Source organism: Panicum virgatum, chromosome 3N, assembly GCF_016808335.1.
Source record: "Panicum virgatum strain AP13 chromosome 3N, P.virgatum_v5, whole genome shotgun sequence".
Classification (NCBI taxonomy): domain Eukaryota; kingdom Viridiplantae; phylum Streptophyta; class Magnoliopsida; order Poales; family Poaceae; genus Panicum; species Panicum virgatum.
In genome coordinates, this window is record NC_053147.1 from 23703162 (window position 1) to 23721511 (window position 18350).

At 44.3% G+C, this 18350-nt stretch overlaps 2 protein-coding genes across 3 annotated transcripts; both read left to right on the plus strand.

Moving 5' to 3' along the window:
- The first annotated feature begins 12143 nt into the window (after window positions 1-12143).
- LOC120665224 lies at window positions 12144-13248 on the plus strand. 2 transcript variants are annotated; one of them, XM_039944708.1, is made up of 4 exons: window positions 12144-12327; window positions 12409-12514; window positions 12749-12921; window positions 13001-13248. In XM_039944708.1, exons 1-3 carry the CDS (start codon window positions 12286-12288, stop codon window positions 12898-12900), a joined length of 300 nt encoding a protein of 99 aa, XP_039800642.1. In that variant the 5' UTR covers window positions 12144-12285; the 3' UTR covers window positions 12901-12921; window positions 13001-13248. The 2 variants fall into 2 exon arrangements, with proteins under 2 accessions (XP_039800642.1, XP_039800641.1); XM_039944707.1 differs by having other exon boundaries at window positions 12749-13248.
- A 2466-nt stretch (window positions 13249-15714) lies between these two features.
- Window positions 15715-16613, plus strand: LOC120665225 (putative glycine-rich cell wall structural protein 1). Its single transcript, XM_039944709.1, has one exon. The coding sequence runs from the start codon at window positions 15773-15775 to the stop codon at window positions 16352-16354; it is 582 nt and encodes a 193-aa protein (XP_039800643.1). The 5' UTR covers window positions 15715-15772; the 3' UTR covers window positions 16355-16613.
- The last annotated feature ends 1737 nt before the right edge of the window (window positions 16614-18350 follow it).

Here is an 18350-nt window from a genome sequence, read left to right on the forward strand (position 1 = left end):
CTTGGCCCCTAGTGTGTTTTGGTGGATTGATTGACACCACGATTAAAGGGCTAACTATCTTGTTGACTATATGAGCAGGAATTGATTATCACAATTGTAATCTATGTGATGAAATGAATCAAGATTAAAGACACATGCTCATATGACAAGATGAATGATATGTTCTAGTATGAGAATATTAACAAGCAACAGCTACCATGGAAATTGGGATATGTATCAACGATAATGAATTTATTAGTATATCCAAATGAAGCTTGTTGACGTAAGTGGAATTCAAAATGACAAGCCAAGGTATTGTGAATGAGACAAAGGTGTATGCTTAGGCATAGTCTCACAATTGGAGAAACTTGTCATAAGGAATGTATGAGATAGTTGATGATCAAGCTAGCATGAAAGAAATGATGTTCATTGTAATGGCAAAATCAATATGAGTTCAAGAGGGCTCTTGAGGATAAATGGATGGGGTCGAAAGGCGTGTTTCTAGAGGCTATGTAAGCAAAGGCTTGGCATGAGCAAAGAAACCGATAATGATCAAATCCAAGAATTCTAAGAGACATGGAGAATTTCATATTGACAAGTGTCATTCATTAGAGAAGAAAAATTGCTTGTAGATCAAAATAGATTTCATTGTAAGTTAAATGTGATACAAGCCTACATGAAGCTATATGTGATCCAAGGATGAAGAGTTGGAATTCGAGAATGAGTTTCTAGGTACTAAGCTTGGAGAAGGGCAATTGTGGTTGTGCCGAGGAACCAATGCTAGGGTGATGAAACGTTCTTTGGATTCAACTTGAAGAATCTTGGTCATGTGTGGTGTTCATGTTGGAAAGTATCAATCTTTCTAGAATCTTATTGTGAAGACGGTGACTTGAACTAGAGGTGGATTTCATTCAAAGATAAAGGTTCAAGGTCACTAGCTCAAGGAAGATGTGCTCAAAGTAAAGAAGCCAAGTTGGATGCACACCTCAGATTGTGATTGATCAACACACGGCATAGAATGAAAAAGAGAAGCTCAAGAAGTTGAAATGTAATTTATCTTTGATCTTGAGTTTAGGTATGCCGTACTATCAAGAGGGATGCATCACAATGGTCTTTGGTTTAGTCTCAGTGCTCAAATAACCCATATGAGTGAGAGAGAGAGAGAGAGAGAGAGATAAAAGCCTCACGTACACATTTTAACATTACTGCCAGGGCAAAATCCGGAAGTTCCGGATTTAGAATCCGGAAGTTCCGGATTTGGCACACATAGTACTAACGGCTAGTTGGTTTGAAAATCCGGAGGTTCCGGGTTGTATAATCCGGAAGTTCCGGGTTCTAACTATCACATAACGGCTAGTTTTGTTGGGACCAGCTATTTATACCCCTTAGCCCCCTCCTTGGTGGGCTGCTGTTCTAGGCTCTATTCTGTTGATTGCTGGTCGTCCCAAGAAGCTTGGTAGCCATAGTTGAGCTCTCCCCAACCTCTCTTTGTGAGATTGTGTGATTAGTGAATATCCTTGAGTTGAGTTGAGAGAGTGATTGCTTGACAGCACTAGAGAGCACAGCAAACCTTGAGCACTTGAGATTAGCTGTGATTTGTGTAATTCGCATTTGTTACTCTTAGAGGTGAAGCCTCCTATACAGCTAGGCGTCGCCGGTTAGCTCCCTAGGATTGTGGTGAGCAGCGGCAAGTTTGTTGCAGCACCGATCTTGTGCCACGAGGGCACATGGTCATATAGTGGAAGGAGGAAATAGCTTGACCTTGGGGTCGATATAAGCTTCCTCAACGGAGACTAGGATTCACACGTGGGTGCACGGGGTGAATCTGAACTTCGGTAAAACAAATCCTTGTGTTCATTGCATTTACATTTGTTTGAGGATTTGAGGAGCTCTCCATTAGACACTTGTGTCTTGGAGATATTGTTGTTTCGTGTGTGTGCAGGATCTGCGTGAATCTGCTCAAGGAACTTCTCTGAGCAGACTCTACAATTGGGGTTTGAATTTACTTTCATTTTTAGCACTAATCTTATTGTGTTCACTCTGTTCTGAGTGAACTCGGAAGTTCCGGATTGACAAACCCGGAAGTTCCGAGTTCACCTACTGTCTAGCCCAAATCCGGAAGTTCCGGATTTGAAACCCGGAAGTTCCGGGTTTGGCAGACAGTGAATTTAATCCGCTGCATTTGAGTGAAAATCTGTAGGTGCGCCTATTCACCCCCCCTCTAGGTGACATCACGGTCCTTTCACTAACGCTGGGGTCCTGGGCTGCGGGCGGTGACGGTGGATCCACACTGGCCCTCGGAGAGCCTTGAGCAGCTGGCGGTGACCTCGGAGACGGGCCAGGATCCCTTCCTGCAATTTTTATGTATTGTTTTTTCCAACAGATCCAAGTGTGGAGGGCCTGTCCTAGTTCCTCTTCTCCATCGCCTCCAGGGATCTCGAGGTCGAGGTCTTCCCATCCTTTCTCGACATGGTCAACTATGACTCTAGCATATCCTTCTGGAATCGTTATGCCATGGATTGTCCCGCCTTGAACAGGGACTTCAGCAACCCCGTGAGCGACTACTTTCAGTTTTTTCCTTAGAGGAAATAGAAGCCCACAGGGGTCCTCACGGCGATGTCGTCCACGGGGTAATGTTCCGCAACCGTTTCCTCTCGATCTACGGCTGGGAGTTCCGTTGAAGTGACGCTGCTACGACGCTGCGAGCCGACGGGGCTAGTCTAAAGCTGAGCCATTGATCTGGTTTCTGGTGGCTGCAGATGGCTAGCTGTAAGTGCACCTTCGATCGAAGCAACCCATTCTTCTAGGGCACGCACCTTCTCTGCTACTTCAGCCTTTCTTCTCTGTCGGCTTCGATACGTCTCTATGTCACCACTGAAGCCATGCTTCCATGGAACTACGCCCATGCCTCGCACACGTCCTGTGTGTTTCGGTGTGCCAAGAGCGTACGTCAGCTCGTCTTTCTCTCTATCTGACTTGAAGCTGCCTTCGGACACGGCCTTTAGTGCCACATCGAGCCTGTCGGTCGCTTCCCTTATGGCATCGCTAGTGACGAACGACCCATCTTCCATATTCAATGAGCCTCCATGAGCGTAGAAGTAATGTTTTGCTCGCAACGGCCAGTTGAAAGTCGCCGGTACGATTCCTCTGGCAACGAGATCATCTTCCATCTTCTGCCATTTCGGAATCGCCGACGCATATCCTCCTTGCCCAAGATGATCGAAGTGCTTCTTTTTGCTCGCATTCTCCTTGGCTTGGGCTGTCTTCTTCTCGCTATCCTTGGACGACTTGTACTACACGAATGCCTCCCAATAAGGACGTTGATTCTTGAAGTTTTTCTCGAAGTCCGGCGTGAGACGCTTTCTAACATAATCTTTGTTCAAATTTTTCTTGAACGTCTGAAAAGCAATAGCCATCTTCTTCATGACCCAATCCTTAAACAGCTGTTCTTTGTCCTCCGGAAAGGTGAAGTGCCGTTTGACATCTGCCCATAACATTTCTTTCTCGGTCTCAGGAACGACGTCAGCATCGATATCTGTGGCTTTACTTTTCTTCCATAGCTTGAAGCTAATGGGAATGTGGTCCCTGACATAACATCCACATTGATTCACCACCGTCGTCTTCACACCCTTCGGAGATTTTGGTTCACCGTCAGGATGCAATGAAGTGATAATAGTGTGCCCCTCCATGATTTTCTTCGACCCTCGTTTGCGTTTTGGTTTCCTAGTCGATCCGGATGCCTAAAAAATATCTATTTAGTATGCATTATACTTACATGAAGAATTAATGCGTATGTTTATATATATAAGCACGAATTGTATATACCTCTGCGCTATCATCTTGCACAGCCGTTTGTTCTGTCTGGTTGTCATCGCCATCGCCATCGCTAGTATCATTAAGGAATTGGCTGCCATCGTCCTCGGCAGCATCCTCTTCGTTGTGGTGCGTGCCCGTACCAATTATGTCCGCAAGAAAGGCCTCATCGTCATCACGGTGAAAGGGTTCCATTTCGTTTCCTATGTGAATCAACATATGTTTGATATGCAATTTTGTACTAATTGACAATGTATAAAAAATTTACAAGTGCACCTTCAATAAATCCGTACAACGCATACACGATCAAAATATCTAAAATTTACATTATATACATCTTATATAAAATGTGCCCTGGAATTTTATAAAATGTGCCCTGAATTTTCTAAGATTTTCAACTATTTTTCTACTATTTTCACCAATTTCTAAGATTTTCTACTATTTTCTACTAATTTCACCTGTTTATAGTATAGCAATCTAAAATTTACAAAGAAAATTACAAATTCAATAGATAAAGCTGTACAAGACAAAATTTACATCATATACATGTCATAAAATACACAATTCAACAATACCAAATAAAATAATAAATGTTAAGCCCGTAAAGACATGAAGTTTTCTACAATATACAAGATTTTTGTACAATATCCATAATTACTACAAGATATAAATGTGAAGCACGTAAAGACATGAAGTTTTCTACAATATTCAAGATTTTTGTACAATATCCATAATTACTACAAGATATAAATGTGAAGCCCGTAAAGACATGAAGTTTTCTATGTATATATCTACCAATTTTTTTACAAATTTCTACAAATTTTGTACGAATTTCAACAAATTTACTATATATTGAACATATATCTATAATTTTCTAAAATTTCTACAATTTTCACTATTGCGTATCAATTCCTAACATTTTCCTACTATTTTCTACATTTATATCTACCAATTTTTTTACAAATTTCTACAAATTTTATACAAATTTCAACAAATTTACTACAATTTGAACAAATATCTATAATTTTCTATAAATTTTCTAAAATTTCTACACCTTTTCTTCATTTTTTTACAAATTATAATAACCCTTTTAACTAATTACAAAAAATGGCTGACGTCAGCACGGAGTCGTGCTGACGTCTGCCCGAGGGCTCACGTCGGGGAGGCGAGGAGGCGGTTCTTCGGCGCGGCGGCGATGTGGAGGAGCGAGGCAGGACGGCGGGCGGCGCGGCCGGAGAAGGCTGCATGGCAGGTGCCAAGGGCGACGGCGCGGAGGAGGCTGGACGGCAGCACAGCGAGCGTGGAGGAGGGGGCGTGCAGCGCGGTCGACGGAGGCGGCGGCGGCCGGGACGGAGGGCGGCGGCTGCGACGGAGGACACCTCCGGATGAGGTGATTGGGCGGGGGAGGAGGGCGGCGACGGAGGGGACGACGACGGGCGGCGGCAGCGCGCGCGGGAGGGCGCGAGGCCGACGTCCGCAATGCAGGGCGGCGCAGAGGAGGCTGGCGCGGAGGATGGCGGTGCAGAGGGCCTCAGGCGACGCGCGCGAAGGGGGCCGGACAGCGGTGGCGGCAAATGCATGGCGGCAACTCTCTAAGGGAAGAACAACCCCGAGCTCGAGCTTCTCTGGTGAAATGGCACTGGCTCGGGTCGGGGAGGAAGAAGGGTGCCAATTTATAGCGGGCGCATTAGTACCGGCTGGTGGCTCCAGTGCGCATTAGTACCGGCTGGTGGCTCCAGCCGGTACTAACGCGCCACATTTAGTACCGGCTGGAGCCACCAGCCGGTACTAAATTTCCTCGCGGCAGTTTAGTACCGGCTGGTGGTTCCAGCCGGTACTAAACTGTCACTAGCTGTCGGAGGCGGATGTCATAGCCTGTCGGTGGCGGACTTTAGTACCGGCTGGAGCCACCAGCCAGTAATAATAGGCTCCCAGGGCCACTGTTCCTTTTGCCCGGTACTAAATTTGCACGTTAGTACCGGTCAAAGCCGTGACCGGTACTAACGGCCGCGGACGAATGTGCGTTTTTCCAGTACTGGCAGCTTCTTGACTCCCAGAAATTAGGATAGTTTTGTTTTCTTCTTCACCCCCCTATATGATCTCTCATGCATGTTTGTTTTCTGCTTAATAATTAAAGAAGAATAGAGTGATTGCCTCACAACTTAAAACGAAGAATGTAAAACTGACACAAACATGTGTACGAATCGTACTTCTATGCATGGGGGAATATATAAATTCAACAAAACTAGGCTAATAACTGTACCTGCAAAGTGCAGGGATTCATATGTATGGCCATATAAAATAAGATGTAGGTAGAGCCAAAAATATATAGGAGAAGAAACTAGACCGAGTTATGAAAACTATGTTTGGATCTAGCAGCTAATTGTAATTGGTATGTGACTAATTTTAGCTGCAGTATGAATTCCAACACGAGATTCTACCTGGAACAGTATATAACTGATGCGCAGTAAAAATTCCGATCCTGTCGACCACTGTGTGAATGTGAATCGAATCTATGGAACCAGCCAAGTAGATAGTTGCCCGTTTCCAAGCAACCGACGTGCGATGGTACATTGCTCCTGTACCAGCATGCCTCGGGTAGTCGGCCGGGTCAATTACTTGATTCCCCCATGAAATTTAGGGAGCCAATCAGCCAGCGCCACGTCACGTGGCCGGGAGAGCTAGCCGTGCCCGATGCGGATTACCTTCCGTACATAGCTTTCGGCGCCAGGAGCAGCTACTAGCCTACTAGTAGCTAGCTAGCTAGCTGACTTCAGGGAGCTCAGGAAGCTCAAATTCGCGTCTGATTCCGCCCGTAGACGATTGCTGCTGTGTTTCCGTAAAACGGTGGTAAAAAGTTATATCGGACACCGTAGCATTTTCGTTTGTTTGTGGTAATTATTGTCCTACTATGATTTAACTAGACTCAAAAGATTCGTCTCGTCATGTACGTCAAAACTATGCAATTATTTTTTTTATTTATCTATATTTAATACTCCATGCATGAGGCAAAAAATTTGATGTGACAGATGAATAGTAAAGTTTGGAGAGAGAAATTTTAGAACTAAACTAAGCCTGCATCAAGGCACGGATATGATGAGGTACCTGTGAAGAATTTTTATTTTCTTCGGCACGTGTACATGCATAATCACACAGTTGATCGATGAGAGGTACCTGCGAAATTAATTAGGACTTGGGAATTTCCTGAAAATGCATGCGCGACAGCGCCTTCTCGTCAACATCAACTGTAGAGCGATGAGTCCATTTTTTGCTTCAAAACTAAGCAAGGGGTCGACTGCGTTACGTAGCCATGCATTTTTTTTATCAATTTATTTGTCCAGACAGTAAAATGAGGATGAGTACTTCGTCTTTTATTCAATCACGTACATGACGTCATGACGATGCAGTACACGAATAAATGTAAAATATAGGCAATATGATTAATTTGAACCTACGTCTAGAAATAAATACACGCGCATGCATAAATTTCACACGTATACGCCCAAGGAAAAAAATTAATAGCAATTCCTAGATTGGCAAATTCACCAAGGGCACCTTGATGTTAACATTTACCATTAAATAAATAGCACTATGACTTAATACTTGGGTTTGATATATATATATATATATATATATATATATATATATATATATATATATATATATATATATATATATATATATATATATATATATATCATGTTGCTTATTATTGCACCTTATAGCTTAGTAACCATTAAGCTATATGCTTGTGTCTACAAATATAGGCTTTTTTTGGTAGGGCTCCATCTCCATCTTCAACTAGAGTCCTACCAAACAGGGTGGAAGAAAATAGCTACATCAAAGGAGGCTCGGGTTTCCCACTGAGAGAAGCTGGAAGAGGAAGATGGAGCCCAAAAAAAATAGCTCCCTGCATCTCCTCCGCCTCGCCTACCATCTTTGCTGTGCGCCCCACGCTCCATCCCCAAGCACGTGGCATTAGCTTTTTCATGCGCTCCGCCTCCTTGTGGCACTCGACACTTGACCTCCGCAACCTCACCCCACCACCGCTCCTCGCCGAGCTCTATCACCGCTTCTCAGCCAGCATCATCCCACCACCGCTCCTTGGAGAAATTAAACTCGAGACTGCATTGGAGTTCATGGCGTCAGCGGGTGGCGTGGGAGGCGGAGCGGCAGTGGGACACAGAGATGGATCGGGCGAATGGATAAGGAGCAAAGAGAATGGTAAGAAAAGGACAAAGAAAAAGAATAGAAAGAAAAAGAAAAAGGAAATATAAGAATAATGTGGATATTTCATCTTTTTAAACAAATTGGAGAAGCCTTTCTACAAAATATTTTGGCAACCAGATAATCCGAAGCCAAAAAAAGTCGCTCCACCAAAAAATACACATCTGGAGCCAGTTTAGCCACAGCCGCAGCCCTGTCAAACTTGCCGATAATGTTGGAATATTTTGTGGAGACTCTATATTTGGTCAGTTCTTAATTCTTATTTTGGTGGGTCTCAGGGCAATTTGTTTCAGTGCACTGCCTATGCTATATATGTTTTTCTGAAAGAGATACTCTAAGGGAGACCCTTGAAGTTAAGTTTAAGGTGCCGCACATAGGGTTCGAACCCTGGGTGGGAGCCCCCTGACCAGTGGCCTTTGCCACTACGTCATGAGCTCTTTGGCGCCTATGCTATATATGTTGCAAGCCGTTCTCCATTTCTCGGTCGTGCGAGGTATCTAAGTGATCACATGATAAATGGGACCGTTTCCCCCAATCCTCCGTATAGATGCCTGATCGGCTTTGGGACAGCGATTGGCCGAATTTCGGTTAGATGGGCCACCACGCGATCTTATGGGACTTGATCGCTGGTGACTGCAATGTGGGCCATGATAAGCAAGGATTCGGTTCTGCGGCTTGACCACCACATGAGGTCTTCACCACTGCTAGATCTAGCCTTAGCTATGGACCATCCTATAGTGCTAACCCGAGCGAGGGCGCCCCACACACTGCAAATTCACGAGCTGACTCGTGCCACGTGTGACACTGTCCGGAGTGCAAAGTGCTTGATTGAGCTCTATCAACAGTGTATCATTATGTTCTGCATGCTGTGTGCCACTACAGTATGCCCGTCAATGATGAATTCATGCATATGTACATTATATATTTGGATATATATTCATGCGTGTGTGCATTATTACAAAACAATAAACTAGAAGACTCTCGATTCCGATGCAAAGTTTGGCAAAAGTACTATACCTCTGGTCATCAATAAGTATCGTTTTGGACATTTAATCGTGATAATATTTGCAAGTGCAGCAAAAGTAACATACTTCTATGGAAAAAATACTTTTATATGAAACTACATTTTGTAACAAATGTACCGACATATCATGTTCAAATATTCAAACTCAACACATAAAAAATAATTCCTAATCAAATGAAGTTTAGATCATGCACTTGCACACAAAATCAGACATCAGTCATTTTTTACTGGAGGGAGTACACTTTTTTTTCCATACACATCATATATCTCACTATAGTAATATCAAGGCATCAAAATGTAAGTGGCACATGGTAATATTGTGGGGCGTGTGCTGGACTAGGAGCATCTGCTAGATGAAATAGTCACAATCTCGTGCCATTGGTTCAGCCAAAAATATTTGGTTCTAACTTTGGAGGCCTAGTATAATTTTTGCAGGGAAATAATTGTTGTTTTGCAGCAATGTATAATAAGTACTTCCTCCATACTCGAGAAGAAAGTCGTTTTGGACAGTGACACGGTCTCCAAAGCTTAACTTTAACTTCTTATTTTATAAAAATATTTATCACAAATTGATATATTTATATTTTTATAAAATCCTTTTTCAAGATATATCTATTCATATGGATTTTGTATTTTGAAACTTAACAAGTTAAAAGTTATTCATGATTTATATTGTCAATATATGTTTGACCCAAAATTTGTCCAAAAAAGACTTTTTTCGAGTATGGAGGGAGTATATGAATAATCACCGTGGGAATAGCTACAGCCAAAGCTGGCCAGTGGCCACAGAATATTAAAGGACTACAGGAAAGTTAATTCTTTTGTTAAATGTGAAGAAATACACATAAACATCCATCCAAGATACATCTTTCATCAGATAGAATGAAAAGAAGAGCACGCACTCAACCAGGGGCGGGCCCACCTCAATTCAAGGGTATTCAGTTGAATACCCATTATTTTGAGCAAAAAAATTTGTATATATACATGTATATGCTATGTATACACTGTAAAATGATAAATAACAGCAAAATACAACGATTTAGTGTATTGTGGCCCAAACTCGTCTCCCTCTCCGCCTCAACCAGCCAGCCCAACGGCCAAATGACCCAGGCAGCCCAATAGCAGGCCCAATCCCCCTATCGCCTACCCCAAACTCCCAAATGGGCAGAGCAGCCCACCATGCACGCTCCTCCTGCTCCTTGCCTCCCTCACACGCACGCTCGCTCTCCTGCTGGTGCTCCCTCACATGCGCGCGCTAACCCTAGATCGCCGTCGGCACCGGCACTCCGGCGGGCGCCGGGCGGCGGCAGCAAGGCGCAGAGCGGCGCGGCAGGGGAGCGGCGCGTGGCTGGCGGCCGGCGGCGACCGGCGCACGGAGCGGCGGCACCGCGGCAGCCAGGGCGCAGAGCGGCGAGACGGCGGCCAGGGCGCGGAGCGGCGAGACGGCGGCCAGGGCGCGGCGGCTGCCAGGCGCCAGCGCGCGGCAGACTGCCGGTCACCGCAGCGGGCATCGTCCTCAAACCGAGATAGTGAAGTGAACCAAGGTGAGGATTGACGAATTTATCCATATTTCGTGAAAATGTGTCATTGCAATTTGTGATTACTTATAATTTTGTGAAAAATTAGCTCCAATGCAGGGAAGGCCAGAGACAGTGAACCAAGGTGATTTGAAATTTATGTATAATTTGTGATTACTTATAGTTATGGATTTGTGAAAAAGTAGCAGTAATGTATACATGTAGTCATAATTTTCTAAATCTTTAATCCTTCTAATTTGTAGGTTTAAACTATGAAAAGGAAGAGGGGTGGTAGTGCCGCCATTGATTTGAAATCTTTCTTGCAAAGAGCTACGGCAAAGAAAAAACATCTTGAGTCAGAGGTTGTTGCTCCACCTACTAATGAAAATCAAAGGCAGATAGCGGTATTTCAAGGGCAGAGTAGCAGTGGGACAAACACCATACCTCTTGAAGCAGAGAGAGATGAGCAGCAGCAGCAGCCACCAGCTAATCCCTCAATAATTGAAGATGATGAATCCATGCCTATAGATGAATCTGACTCCGGCGATGAAGATGATAGTAATTATAATATAGAGCATGATCCGGGATTGAGGCCTCCTATCTCAAGCTATCCTGTCAATTTCAAAGATTCGATTAGAAGGTCATACATTGCATTGGGACCATGTCAACCAAGAATGAAGAGAGAATTATTTCCCCAACATGAATGTGGAGGTATGCGCCGATTCCAACCTAAATGGTTTGATGAATTCCAACCTAAATTTGAGAAGTCTAGCAGACTTGTCTATGATGCTAGTTAAAAGAGATATGGTTTCTCGGTATGACATTGTGTACAAACTTTTCAAATTGGTTATAGTTCTTCCTGTTGCAACTGCTGGTGTTGAGAGAATTTTTCCTGCAATGAACACTATCAAAAACAAGTTAAGAAGCAAGATGGGACAAGATTTTTTGAATAATTGTTTGACCACATTCATTGAAAGGGACTTCTTCTTGCAAGCGAAGGATGAGGACATCATCAATTATTTTCAAGCTATGAAGGACATAAAAGTTATCTTGTAATTTGTAAGCATCCTTATCAATGCCATTTATTGTTTTAGTACCTCTATTTTCTATATGTTGAACAATTTCAGAATTCAGATTATGAATAATTTATGTTGTTAGTACTAAATCATGTGCTACTAATATATATGTTGGACTGTTAAATTTTTTTTTCCACTTCTAACAATTTTGAATACCAAGGTCCCAAATCCTGGGCCCGCCCCTGCACTCAACGTCGTGTAAAAGTAAAAGACTGGTAGTAGACTAAGACTAGTATGTCTAGCGAGCAACAACACGCCAAAACATGAAGGCTCAAGCACAGTGAATTCCGCCTTTAGGCTTAATTAGCTGGCCGTCCATGCAAAGCTTGCCGCTTCGGCCGCCCAGGCCACACACTGCAGCCACAGAAAAGCCGGCTTGAGCCAAGAGAGCCTGAGAGCGAGGTGTGGGCCCGGAAAAATCTCCCCGGCTACCTCCCGGCCAATGAGGAGGCGGTGCCCACGTGGCATGCTCCACGTCCCCCTCTCCCCATTCCCCTATTTCTATCGCCTCGCCGGTGGTCGTTGCAGCTTGCAGGCGCGTTCTACTGCCCCTCGACTGGGTGCTAGCTCAACAGCAGTTAAACTCTGAAGCTTTATCTATTATTTTCTCCAAAGCCATAAACTCTGGTGGTATCCTACTCAGCTCACCATGGGCGACTCCTCCTCTTCCTCAGCATCTTACATCAGAATGGTATGTGTGCTGTATCATTTCCATATACGGATGCATCAAATGATGGGCCTGCATGTTGTTCTGCTGCTGTCTTTATTTCAGGTTCACCATCTAATAGAGAAGTGCATCTGCTTCAACCTGAACAAGGAAGAGTGCATGGATGCCCTGGAGAAGCATGCCAAGATCAACCCTGTCATCACTTCCACTGGTACGCATATAGCTGCACAATCATCATACCGTACCACATGCGGATGCTTTAGGTTCCTTTAATTTTTCCAGCTTAGCCACTCCTGTAACTATATTTTTTCTTGATGCATATGATTCAATCGATCGATATTGTTGTAATAGCCTGCAAGGTGGTTGATGAGCACCCTTATTGTACATATTGCTATTCTATCCTGTCATTTCATGTGATTTGAGCATTAATAATTCCTATGCGCAGTGTGGAAGGAGCTGGAGAAGGAGAACAAGGAGTTCTTCGAGACATACAACAGGGACCGCGCCGAGCGGAACATCGAGGCGGAGACGATGCAGCGGATCCAGAAGATGCTAGCCGAGGCGGCGGCCTCCAAGACCTCCGATGACGAGAGCTAGCTAGCCAGCAGCCAGCTAGCTAACTAGAGCTAGATCAGCGCGTGCATGGCCTCACGTCCACTTAATTCCGATCCCCATTAATTAGCTCCGTTGGGAGAAGCCTTACACACCGGCCGTACCTCACGTGAGACCATTATTCTATATATAGCTTAATTAGTTACTAGCTTACTTAATTAGCTACCAAAAATAATGGTGGTATGCCTTTTGCAAGAACACCATGCATGCATGTGTCGTGTTTAATTAAGGTTAGGTACGGTGATCATCAAGAAAAACTATCTTTAATTCATGTATGTATATATATCAGTATATGTATTCATGTACAAAGAGGATGCATATTAATTCGACCTACATATAGGAGTACACACAAAGATCTCCACAGGCCTGCAAAGGTGCATGGATGTAGTAATAAGCAAGTAAGCAGGCAAAGCTGGTAGGCTTATCATTCCGGTAATCCTTTTCCGACACGTGGCGGCCGGCGCGCGTACCCGTCAGTGATGACGTGTCGCCGATCGGCGATGCTACTTGCTGGCGGCTCCGCTCGAGGGGATAGCTCGGTGCTGCTCGCCTTGTCGTCTTCCAACCCCCTCCTCCCAGTAGCTAGCTAGCGTAGTGCTGGTCTTTCACGTGACGAGGTCCGGGCCGGGCGCGCGCGATCGATCGGCTGGATCTTAGGGTTTCTCGCCGTCGTTCTGGGCCCCCGCTTTGTAGGGATCCCTCGCCGTCGTTTCGGCCCGGCGGGGCCCCCGCCGGCGACGCGACCCACTGACCTGGACGTCTGCGGCTGCCGCGCCTCTCCACAGGGTATCCGTCGACGCCAGCCGCGGTCGGCCGGCCGCTCGTGAGGGCGACGCCAGTCACGCCACCACCGCTGTCCCGCTCGAGCTACAGTGCGCGCGGCAGGGCAGGGCAGGCCGGCATTAATGGCACAGCGCAGGAGGGATTTGAGCTTTGCAGGTCGCAATCCCATCTCGTGATGAGGTCGTGACAACGAGAGGGATCGGGAATGTCGTGCGATCGACCGGGCGGCCCATCAGGGCCTGGTCGGTGTCGTGGGCCTCTCGCAGGGGCGTGGCCCAGGGATGTCCCTACTTGGGGCCATTATTAGTAGGAAGGTTGCATCAAAGCGTTCAGTCCAAATATGGCCCGTTGGCCGTTGGCCCATGAACCTCAAATTGTTCAGAATTGTAGCAGTTGATTTATTAGACAAATGAAATAAACTCGTCCAGTGTCATTTGGAAGTTATTTACGAAATCAATAAGGCATGTACGTACTAAAAAACATTAAAAGTGCCATCCCAGCATTACAAGATGGCAACAACTTCAGAAGCATTATTTTCATTTACAATACTATCTGAAGGCCAGGCACAGGACCCTGTATGTCGTTGCTCTGGGGAACCGGTTGATCTGCAAGTGGATACTTAGGCCTTAGCGTTCAAGATTGCTTTTTCTACCAATACAGCTTGGATTGTACTAAATAATTAACCTTGTGAGTTGCCAACCTTATCATCATAATTCATAACCACATGCTGCTTTAGGCCTACATTTGAATTTGTCAAAGTCGCTACGAAAACCTCGAGGTCATCTCTGCAATGTCAACCACTGCAAGAGGAATAGAATTGTTCGGGTGATCCGTGGATGCCTGTGTTGACCTTCAAACAAGCAGCTAAGAGTTAATACAGGTCGTCGTTTACTAGCTGTACAGTTAGCACTATACTTACCCCCGATCAGAAAGAGTAAACCTTGGGTTTAACTACTGTGGGCGTTATCTCTGATCGTCGTGCCACCAGTTGTTCACGTTTCACGGTGCCGGAGAGTATATGGTCAAATGTATGATAGTATGAGCAATGCAAAGTCATGAGCATTGATATATGAGTCGTTTACCTGTCGACAGGTTCTGATCCCTTGCGTGTGCTGATCGAATTCGCAAATATTTCTTCCAAACCAAGTTGTCTCTTGTAGAAGTCAAGAAAAAGAATCATGTTTGATAGAGGGTGATCCACTAATCCTTCAAATTAAAGGAAGACACTTTGCTCTCATATGGGTTGAGGTTGGAACTTTCGTTACAAAATTGATTGGAAGTTACTACTATCCTTGTCAGTCCGGTATCGTACTTGTGTCCAAGGACATATCAAGGAAAGAAACGAGATTTTAAGTAAATTCCAAGCAACAGGTTATGGACCTCGACCTAGCTCACAACAATTACACAAAGCAATTCAGACAATTAAACCTTTCACATATTTAGTACTACCTCCGTCCCAAAATATAACAACTTTTTGATTTTTCAAAGTCAAACATTTTCATCTTTGACTGTAGATGGTAAAAAAACATATAAAGAATACAGTAATAAAGGGCCTTTTAGACAAGAAGTAGCAGTGACAAGAAGTAGAAAAAAACAGTAATAAATAACTTCACCATTGAGACGAAGAATACAAATAAATTGCATACTTAGAGGTTAGAACGGAGCAAACAGTTAGGTTTAGTTTCAAAGGGTGTTTTAGGCACCAATACTCATATCAAATGCTAAACCTCTGTGCCATTGATATCTATGGGAGATAGGCTTTTCAGAAGCAAGAACTTAGCAGAGCATCTAGGCAGGCACTAGAGCATAATTGACAAGTACTAGTGTGAAGACAAGTTGTAAATTACAACCACGCACACTTTGCTACCTGCATGTGGTTAATCGCCAAGTCAACCAGCGGCCTTTAAATTAAGCCTCCGCTTGGTCTCCATGGGACCGCCACTACCGCTAATGTGCATGCTGTTAAGATAAAGAATCACTGCATGCAATGGCCTCGAGATCTATAAATACCCATGCAGCCTTCACTGGGAACTCATCGATCACAACCCCTACTCACTAGTAGTAGCACCTCACAATGGCAGGCACCAAGCTAATAGCACTGGGTTTCGTTGTCCTCATGAGCATGGGGTTAGCCAATGCCGTGAGGGTGGCGAGATACTCCAGTGCTGATGGAACAGGCACAGGAGGGGGAGAGGGTGGTGGATACGTGAATGGTGCAGGATCAGGGTCCGGGTCTGGCACCGGCGAAGGTGCGAGCAGTTCAAGTGGTGTCCATGCAGCTGCTGGAGGGGGTGGTGGAGGTGGTGGAACTAGCCAATACGGCGGGTCTGGTTATGGTGGAGGGTCCGGGTCGGGTTCAGGGTCCGGTTCATATAGTCAAGGACCCTATTCTGCTTATGGTGGAGAATCTGCCAATGCTGGTGGTTCTGGTGGTGGTGGAGGAGGAGGACAAGCTGGAGGTTCTTGGGGATCTAGTGCGCAAGGGTCTGGTAGTGGCACTGGATCTGGCTCTAGCTACTCCAACAGGTATTGGTATGGCCCTAGTTATGCAGGTGCAAATGCTAATGGCAATGGTGGTGGCACCGGGAGCAGTCAAAATGGTGGGGGAGGTGGTGGCCAAGGTTCTGGATCTGGGTTCGGCAATGCCAACCCCTGATTACTACATCAACTCCATCTGAAGTTGGAGCCCATCATCCTTTCTTGTTTGAAGTCGTGGGATTGCTTTGGTTTCTTTGTACTTGTGCTATGCTTTTGTCAGAATCAAACTAATAAAGGGCCCAACGTATCTAGTAAATGCAGCCTACTTTAAGGTTGCAGCTTATGAGATGTTGTAAATTTAAACTTGTCAGTTTAATGATAAAAATAATACTTCTGTCATTATCACTGTATCTGGATAATAAATTTTGATGAGTGAACTGTTTTTGTCTTGAGAGTTTTTAAGTTTAGATGCCTACACCATGCTTATCACATGGTTGTGTTCTATACCTACAGTACTAAATAAAGACGTTAATTACAGGCTCCAAGCGACTCGGTTATTGTAATCTAACATCAATGAAAACTATTAGAGTAGTTCTTGGCATTGTTTTTCTTACACTGAAAGCACCAACTGATTAAGGCAAGAAGTGCTGCCACAAGCCCAATAACGTTAGTGATGACGTAAAAAAATGATCTTGTTCCTAGTCCTTTCTCAATTTCATTGGTGAATGAGTGGCAATATATGATCGGCGAAGCTTCAAATGTCACTGAGAGCACAATTTCCTGCTTTATTTGTCAAAGTGGAATTCATTCCTGGAGCGAAGTAATCAATATTAGTTGCTGGTGTGATCGGAACCAAAAACATTTCGAAATAAACAGTTGCAATTCCAATGTCAACTTTTCGTATATATGAGATGAGATGAGATGAGATGTGGGCATGTGGCTCACACAGTTCATGTTATAGTAGATAACGTGGGGTTTAGCAGGGAGATGAAGGCGTGCTCCTCCTGACAGAGAGTCTGAAAAGGGGAGATTATTCCTAGCTTAACCGAATGAGTTCTGCCGTGCTGAATATATAGCCACTTGTATGCGGCTTTCTTCCCTTTCATCGAGCGCTTGTATGTTACTAGTCAGGTTGGCGCGCTACGCGCGCCTATACAAAAAAAAACATTGACCTAAAATATTAATGGAAAGATATTATTCGCTACTATGTTTGAAACAACATTGAGTTAAATCTAAAAATTATAGTAAAACGACATAGTAGTTTAGAGTCTGAGAGCGCGCCAATCTCAATCATTTTAGTATAGAGGTACAGACAATTTTTCCTTAGGAATTCGTTTTTTTTGTGTCAGTAGGTATAGTTTGATTACTTTAGTAGGAAAAAAAAAGATTAGAAATAAATGAACAATTCAAATATATTTTGTGAGTTTACGGAGGGAAACCCAAAACCAAAAAGTAGTAGAACTACCACGTGTGAATGTAGTATACAAAGTTTAGTTATTATTTTTATATGTAGAAAGTAGTTAAATATATTTTGTATTGTCAAATAATGGAAGGAAAATAATTTTTTAAGATAAAAAGGCTCACTTAATAGAACCATGGGCCCCACGTGGGTCCTGTCTGAATAGCGCGTGGGTCCCACGTGGGTCTCGCCTGAATAGCGCGTGGGTCCCATGTGGGTCCCACCTGAATAGTATGTGGGACCCGCATAAACAGTGCGTGGGTCCCACGTGGGGCCACTATTCACGGAAACGCTCCGATTCTTGGAGCTTTAGTATAGTATATTAATGCCCAGAAAAGCGTCCACAACCGTTCATCTGGCTTCGACGTATAAAGAGCCAACAGTCAAGTCTGATGCAGGTACGAACATAGGCAGGGGAACAGTTTCTTTTCTGACTGAGTGACAGTAACCTTTCTCTAGTTGTACTAGCTCTTGACAGTGAATCCCTAGTGGAGTTACGACCAGATCTCACATTTCCAGGCTAAGGGGACAAATTGAAGAGTGACAAGAATCCAAACAGAATGGTCTGGTTGGTTGCTGTGTTCTCTGGAGGATCAGGCAGCATACATGAATAATAAGTTAAGGCACAATAAATATATATAGACTGCTGTCGACTCTATGCAGTAGATTACCCACCAGGAGTAACTTCCTGCTAAAGCTCAGCGGGCAATGAAAT